Source organism: Nicotiana sylvestris, chromosome 3, assembly GCF_000393655.2.
Source record: "Nicotiana sylvestris chromosome 3, ASM39365v2, whole genome shotgun sequence".
In the NCBI taxonomy this organism is placed as follows: Eukaryota; Viridiplantae; Streptophyta; class Magnoliopsida; order Solanales; family Solanaceae; genus Nicotiana; species Nicotiana sylvestris.
In genome coordinates this window covers 5,771,351-5,779,812 of record NC_091059.1, presented here as the reverse complement: position 1 = coordinate 5,779,812, position 8,462 = coordinate 5,771,351, and the positions used below count along the sequence as shown (strand labels likewise).

The window sequence follows — 8,462 nt, the reverse complement described above, 5'->3', positions numbered from 1 at the left end:
GTACGATAACCCAATAACGCAAAAGGTAGCTTCTCATGCCATTGCCGGGAACCTTCCACCATTTTTCGGAGTATCTTCTTTATGTTCTTGTTGGCTGCCTCGACTGCTCCATTCGCCTTGGGGCGATATGGGGTGGAATTGCAATGTGTAATCTTAAACTGTCGACCCACCTCTTTCATCAAATGACTATTGAGATTAGCACCGTTATCTGTGATGATCACCTTTGGGATTCTGAACCGACAAATGATATTCGAGTGCACAAAATTGACTACTGCTTTCTTGGTCACAGACTTGAAAGTTTTAGCTTTAACCCACTTGGTGAAATAATTGATGGCCACCAGAATAAACCTGTGCCCATTGGACGCTGCCGGCTCGATTGGTCCAATGACATCCATGCCCCACGCAACAAAAGTCCATGGTGCAAACATTGTGTGCAATTTAGATGGTGGAGAATGAATCAAATCTCTGTGCACTTGGAACTGATGACACTTGCACACGAAACTGATACAATCTTACTCCATAGTGAGCCAATAATAACCTACTCAGAGAATCTTCTTTGCCAACATGTACCCACTCATGTGCGGTCCACAGACTCCAGAATGCACTTCAGTCATGACAGTCGTGGCCTGTCTAGCATCTATACATCTTAATAACCCGAGATCTGGAGTTCTTTTGTACAAAACTCCTCCACTGAAGAAAAATCCACTTGCCAAGCGACGAATTGTTCTCTTTTGATCACATGTGGCTTGTACCAGATATACTCCCATTATAATGTATTCCTTGATATCGTGGAACCACGGTTCTCCATCGAGTTCTTCCTCCACCACGTTATAATAAGCATGCTGATCGCGGACCTGAATATGCAACGGGTCAACATAATCCTTGTCCGGATGATGTAACATCGACGCCAGAGTAGCCAAAGCATCGGCAACCTCATTGTGGATCCTCAGAATATGTCTAAACTTTACTGATTGAAACCGTTGACAAATATCATGCAAACGTTGCTGGTACGATATGAGTTTTAGATCCCAAGTTTCCCACTCTCCTTGAATCTGGTGCACCAGAAGGTCTGAGTCACCCAAGACCAAGACTTCCTGGATACTCATATCCACAGCCATCCTCAAACCCAAAATGCATGCCTCGTACTCAGCCATGTTGTTAGTATAGTAGAAACGCAACTGAGCCATAACGGGGTAGTGATGCCCTGTTTCAGAAATAAGTACCGCTCCTATCCCAACGCCTTTCATGTTAGCATCCCCATCAAAGAAAAGTTTCCATCCTGGCTTCTCAATCTGCTCCAATTCATCAATGTGCATTACCTATTCATCAAAGAAGTAAGTCTTCAAAGGTTCGTATTCTTCATCCACAGGATTCTCAGCCCAATGGTCGGCCAATGCTTGTGCTTTCATTGCAGTCCGAGTCACATAGACAATGTCAAATTCTGTGAGCAAGATCTTCCACTTTGCGAGCCTACCCATGGGCATAGGCTTCTGGAAGATATACTTCAATGGATCCAAGCGAGAGATGCGGTAAGTAGTATAAGATGACAAATAATCTTTCAACTTCTGGGCTACCCAAGTCAGGGCGCAACACGTCCTCTCAAGATGTGTGTACTTAACCTCGTAAGATGTGAACTTCTTGCTGAGATAATATATGGCCTGCTCCTTCCTGCCCGTGATGTCATGCTATCCCAACACACATCCGAATGAATTGTCCAAGACCGTCAAATACAGAATCAGAGATCTCTCTGGTTCTGGCGGGACCAACATAGGTGGGTTTGATAAGTACCTCTTTATCTTATCAAATGCTTCGTGACATTCATCTGTCCACTTGACCGCAACATCTTTCTTTAACAATTTGAAGATAGGCTCACAAGTTGTCGTGAGCTGAGCAATAAACCTGCTGATGTAATTCAATCTCCCCAACAGACTCATCACCTTAGTCTTGTTCTTTGGGGGTGGCAATTCCTGGATAACTTTGATCTTTGACGGGTCTAATTCAATACCTCGGCGGCTGACTATGAATCCCAACAACTTTCCAGACGGAACATCGAACGCATATTTTGTAGGATTGAGCTTGAGATTTTACCTGCAAGCCTTTGGAAGAACTTTCTCAGATCTCTGACATGGTCAGACTGCTTTTTAGACTTTACAATCACATCATCCACATAAACCTCGATCTCCCTATGTATCATGTCGTGGAAGATGGTTGTCATTGCCCTCATGTAGGTTGCCCCAGCATTTTTCAAACCAAATGGCATGACCCGATAGTAGTACGTTCCTCATGGCGTGATGAATGCTGTCTTTTCTGCGTCCTCCTCATCCATTTAGATATGATGGTAGCCCGCATAACAATCCACAAAAGAACTAATCTCATGTTTGGCACAATTATCGATCAATATATGGATATTCGGTAGTGGGAAGTTATCTTTGGGACTTGCCTTGTTGAGATCTCGATAATCAACACACACCCTGGTCTTGCCATCCTTCTTCGGCACATGCACAACATTGGCTAACTAGGTAGGATACCGGGTGACCCGAATGACTTTGGCCTCAAACTGTTTGGTGACCTCTTCCTTAATCTTCACACTCATATCAGTTTTAAATTTCCTTAACTTCTGCTTGACTGGGGGGAATGCCGGGTTAGTGGAAAATTTGTAAACCACCAAGCCAGTGCTTAGACCCGGCATGTCATCATAGGACCATGCAAAAACATCTTTATACTCGAACAGTGCTTTAATTATCTCCTCTCAAGTTGTGGTTCAAGATGGACACGTATTTTAGTTTCCCAGACATTATCTTGGTCCCCTAATTTGATTGCTTCTGTATCACTCAGGTTAGGCTTGGGTTTTTCTTCAAAATGGCTTAATTCTTTACTAATCTCTTCAAAGGCTTCATCCTCGTCATATTTCGATTCAACATCACATTCTATTTCTTGAATTACTATTTCCGAATTAGTTTGGCTTTTAAGACTGGGCCGGAGATTCCGCATGCATGTCATATCATTGAAGCTAGCATAAGAAACTGTACAAGGAAGAAAAGAAAAACAAAAATAAAACTATCAGGAAGGGAGAAGAAAGGAAATTGCATTTCACTGAAATTAAAGATAACAAGGTTTATACATCCAAACAGACAGAACATAGAATCTGAATTACAACCCTGGAATAATCCAGATAAACTGAAAGAAAATCAAAGCAAACTACCAAAACTCCTTCCTGGTGGGGAGAGGAGTAGCTTCCCAATTGTTAATCTTTGCACTGGGCCCAACAAATTGCACATCCGCCTTGCTAGAACCCTCTCCAGCTTCCACCATGTTCACTTCGTCAAATATCCTCTCGAACTTTTCCATCAAATCTCCATTCATATCAACCACCGAACTGGGAACCGTCGTCACTGGGCGCTTTCTGGTACCAGGCATGACAAATGATCTGGAAAGACGCGGGACTGGCTTTGGAAGGGCCCATGCTCTTTGTTTCATTTTTCTGGTTCTTCTCACGTCTGCGACTGCGGGCTTGAACCCCAGACCAAATGTATCCAAGTTTTTAGGAAGAGAAACCGGCTGTACGATACCTTGCAGAGATGCACCCAAACCCTTGCCTGGTACAAAACCATTTTTCAACATTTCAACGGCTACCATGACTGATGCAACAACTACCCTCGAAGTTGGAATGCACTTCCCTTTTGGAATTCTCTCTACCGATATTGTGTCAAAAACCTGATAAACCCATGGCCCCTTGTCGTCTTCAAACTCTATGAACGGAACAACGGCATCACTGGGAACACACAAATTATCTTCGCCGTGCACAACAATTTTCTATCTATCCCATTCAAACTTGACCATTTGATGCAGAGTAGATGGGACCGCTTTAGCAGCATGAATCCAGGGGCGCCCCAGCAAAAGGTTCTAAGAGACTGCCACATCCAACACTTGAAATTCCATAGTGAACTCAACGGGCCCTATGTTTAGCTCTAGTATTATGTCACCCATTGAATCTTTTCCCCCATCGTCGAACCCCCGAACACAAATGTTGTTCTTGTGAATTCTATCATCGTCCACTTTCAGCTTGTTCAACGTGGAGAGAGGACAAATGTTCGCACTAGACCCATTGTCGACTAGAACTCGGGTGACCACAGAATCTTCGCATTTCACCGTCAAATATAGGGCCCTATTATGCCCAGTGCCCTCCACAGGTAAATCATAGTCGGAGAAAGTAACCCTTTTCACCTCAAATATCTTGTTAGCTATCTTTTCCAAGTGGTTTACTGAGATTTTGTCAAGAACATGGGCCTCATTCAAGATCTTCATCAAAGCCTAACGGTGCTCGTCTGAATGGATCAATAATGACAATAGCGAGATCTGAGCCGGTGTCTTCCTTAACTGCTCCACAATGGAATAGTCCTGCACTTTCATCTTTCTCAGAAATTCCTCTACTTCTTCCTCGGTCACAACTTTCTTCACCAACACTGGGTTATCTTTGGAGGTCTTAGCTTTTCTCAACTCTTCGGGGGCAAAACATCTCCCCAATCGAGTCAAACTATAGGTCTCACACACTTCTTCTTTAACCTCTTTCCCCTTGTAAGTCACTGTCACTCATTCATAATTCTATGGGACTGCCTTGTTGTTGACTATCGGTAATTGAGTTACCGGTTTGATAATGACAGGATCTGTGCGGGCACTCTTCACAATTACCAAAGGCTTGTTTGTCACTCCTGGCACAACCACTTTCGCTCTTTCATGTTTCCCTACAATGTCACTTGAGGACCCCTTCTTGACCCCCACAGATGGTTCATTATTTGCCCCGTTCAACTTGATCACAGACTTCTCACTTGTTGACTTTTCAAACGGCTTGGCTTCACTAGCTCGAATCATCATGACAGTTTGCGAAGGCTTCTTAGGCTCCCCTCCCTTATGCACTATCTCGATCATATTTGTCTCATAATGGGCCGGCAACGGGTTCTGGTTGATATTGGGTGCCTCCAGAGCTTGGACCTCAATCCGATTAGTATCAATGAGCTCTTCAATAGCTGTTTTCAATTTCTAGCATTTCTCTGTGTCATGCCCCGGGGTCCCTGAATAATACTCACAACTCACCGAGCGGTCAAGATTTCTGGGAAGGGGATTTGGCAGTTTAGCCTCGATCGGACTCAACATACCCAACTTTCTAAATATGTGGAATAGACTAGTATATGATTCTCCTAATGGATTGAAAGTCTTCTTCTTCTGCAACCTCTCATTCTTAAAGGCTTGATTTGGCCGAAAGCCTGTTCTAGAAGGATTTTTGTAGGCTCTTGGGGGTGGATAGGTATTTTGTGGAGCTGGGTATGGATTTTGTGGAGCTGGCGCACGCAATTGTGCGTGAGCAGGAGGTTGGGTATAGGTTTGTGTGTGATGGACGGAAAAATGGGGATCTGGCGGTGGGTAGTAGTGTTGTGGTGGGCTATATGGAGTATGGGGGTAAGTTTGGTGATAGGGTCGAGGCTGGTTGTAGTAACGTGAAGGGCCCCTGGATCTGACCCAAGCTCCCAACTCAATTGTCGCAACATCCTCTTTCTTCTTCTTCCCGAGTACACCCCCAATACCGTTTTGAATGGCTTGGGTAGTCGCTTTGATTGCGGAATAACTCATGATTTTGTTGGACTTGAGTCCCTCCTCGACCATGCCTCCCATTTTTACAACCTCATTAAAGGACTTGCCTTTTGCTGACACTAAGTGACCAAAATAGGTAGGTTCCAATGCTTCTAAGAAATAATCAACCATTTCACTTTCTTTCATTGGGGGGTCAACCCTCGTGGCTTGTTCCCTCTAACGGAATCCATATTCTCTGAAATTCTCATTGGGCTTCTTCTCGATCTTCGTCAATGCCAATCGGTCTGGAATAATTTCAAGATTGTACTGAAAATGGTAGGCGAAGGCTTGGGCTAAATCGTCCCATGTGTACCACCTGCTATGATCTTGTCTGGTATACATTCCAATACCGATCCACTCAGACTTTGGATGAAATATGCCGTCAATAATTCATCTCTTCAGCCTGCTCCTCTCATCTTGCTACAAAATCCTCTTAAGTGTGCTACTGGGTCACCATGCCCATCATACATATCAAACTTGGGCATTTTGAACCCTGCTGGTAACTGAAAATCTGGGAATAGACATAAATCTTTATAGGCCACACTTACTTGACCCCCCAACCCCTTCATATCTCTGAATGATTTTTCTAAGCTTTTGACCTTTCTGATCATCTCCTCATGTTCGGGATTTTTGGGTGGCTTCTCGGTCTTTGCCGGGAGATCAAGATGAGGGGTGTAAAAATATGGTTCCGAAACTTTGAAGGTGGGTTCAGGGGGATATACTGTTTGTCGTGAGTTTGGAACAGAGGTTCACTGGAAGACCGGTGTAATGCAGCAAGTGGAGGTGCCACAAAAATAGGTGTGATTGGTGGGGGAGGGTGCGGGACTTGTCTGGGTGGATGAGCTTGTGATGTATGGGAAGTGGTGCCGTGGCATTGTTGGTAGAGGGGAAAGGCAGGAGATGGGTTTACAGTGGGAGGTTCTTGAGGTTGAGCCAATGGTGGGATATAAGTAGGGTTGGCGGGATAAACCGGTGGTGGATGCCCCTTCGCCCAGGCTTGGTACATTTCAGCCATTTGCTGCTTTAACTTATACATCTCTTCCTTCATCGCATTAACATCCAATTCTTCCACCTCTTTTGACGAGTCAATAATACTTGCCTCCAATTCTTGGTTAGCCATGTTCAGCTTGTCTTTTGATCAGGTATTGTATGAGTGAGTTGCCAGAATGTCAATCAACTAACCACCTGCCTGACTAAATATATCAACAACAACTTTGTTAGTGATTAGGGCTTAAACAAATTGGCAACCGCACATTTGGGGAATGAATGCACCTAAGCAGTTAACCATTTCTATTATGCATTTGATCGACTGCTTGCGTCATCCCGACTTTTCCTTATTTCTATTTGCAATTTCTCTTTTCCCCCCTTTCCTCTCTTTTCATTCTAGCCTTTGCTTTTCTTTGTTTTCATCCTCTTAATTCCCTTTTGTTTTGCTATTGCTTCTTTCTCTTGATTTTCTTATTCTTCTCTCTTTTCTTTTCTTTTTCTCTTTTGTTTTTCCTCTCTTTTCCGTTTTCTTCTCTCTTTTTTCTTTTGGTTATGGTCGAATCCTATGGAGATTGCCTACGTATCATGACCCTGCATGAATCAGACCGAGCGTAGTTCTGGGAGATAAGTGTGAAAGTAAATAATAAAATATTTTGGGATTTTCAATTTTCGTAAAAGCAAATACTTTGATTACAAAGACTGAAAACTAACAGACTCTAAGAGAAACTAACCGACACTGATGAAAATACGAAATACAGACTCCAAAAATAAACTATCATACTCCAACAAAAGAAAATATAGACTCGAAAACAATTGACAGACTCCAGCAGAAAGAAAAAACAAACTCAACACAATTGACAGACTCTAACGGAAAAGGAAATACAGACTCAAATGAAAAATCATGAATACATCAATGCTCCTGGTGCCCGTGGGACATCATTCGGTCTCGCCGCGGGCCTATATGCAAGATCCCTTTGAAATCGGTCCAAGTCGCTCATTATCTGTTTAACAAATGTCATCACTGCCGCGAAGAAGGTGGTGCGAGTCATATCCTCATAGACTTGGCACTTGACAACAATGTAATCGGTGATGTTTCTAATTCTCTCTCTTATGACACATTTTTCTTGTAACAAACGCCCGATCTGCTGGGCCCTGGCTTCCAAAGTTTGCTTAACCACATGATTATGCTCCTGAAGTTGTTACAAATCTATTTCTAGTTGTGCCAATGTTGTATAACAATGTTCCCTTTCAACCTTGAAGTCTTTCGCCTGTTTTATCATTTTGTTTTCCGTGGCGACGACCCTTTTCTTTAATCCCGCGACCTCATTGTCGTACTTTTCTTTCAACTGCTTAACCAGGCGTGCTCGTTCATCTGCGTTTTTAGCCAATTGCTTTCGAACCTTGGCTAGTTCACTTTCTACTTTGTTCAAATCAAAACTATATTCACTCCCTTTTTTCCTCAAGTTAGCTATGAGTTTTTCATCTTTGGCACTTCGGGCGGGGTTTTCTGTCGCTATTTTAATTTTCTGAATTTGGGCTTGAAGGGCCTCATTTTCTTTGGCTAGCTTTTTCTTTTCTCCTTCATCTGCCGCGGCTTGCAAGCTATTTACAAACTGAAGGTTCCTGACTTGTTTTTCCAATTTGCTTATGGTAGCCCTATACTCGTTTTCTTTGGTCAACCAGTCCCATTGCACTTGTGCTCCGTCGGTGAACTATTAGACATGGGGTCTCTTTGGGGCCTTTCGGGCTCATGTTGAACTCGGGATATTTTACCATACCAAGCAGTATAACTAGGCTCCACCTCGCCTTTGGATAGATCTCGTACTTGAGTATTAGGCCCTAAGAATCTG

At 43.4% G+C, this 8,462-nt stretch overlaps 1 protein-coding gene across 1 annotated transcript; it reads right to left on the bottom strand.

Moving 5' to 3' along the window:
* Window positions 1-542: 542 nt before the first annotated feature.
* On the bottom strand, window positions 543-1,316 carry LOC138886994 (uncharacterized). Its single transcript, XM_070168699.1, has one exon. It carries the CDS (start codon window positions 1,314-1,316, stop codon window positions 543-545), a length of 774 nt encoding a protein of 257 aa, XP_070024800.1.
* Between the last annotated feature and the right edge of the window lie 7,146 nt (window positions 1,317-8,462).

Excerpts from the sequence above, each read along its gene's own strand:
- LOC138886994 (XM_070168699.1), bottom strand. The coding sequence starts at position 1,316 with ATGCACATTGATGAATTGGAGCAGATTGAGAAGCCAGGATGGAAACTT.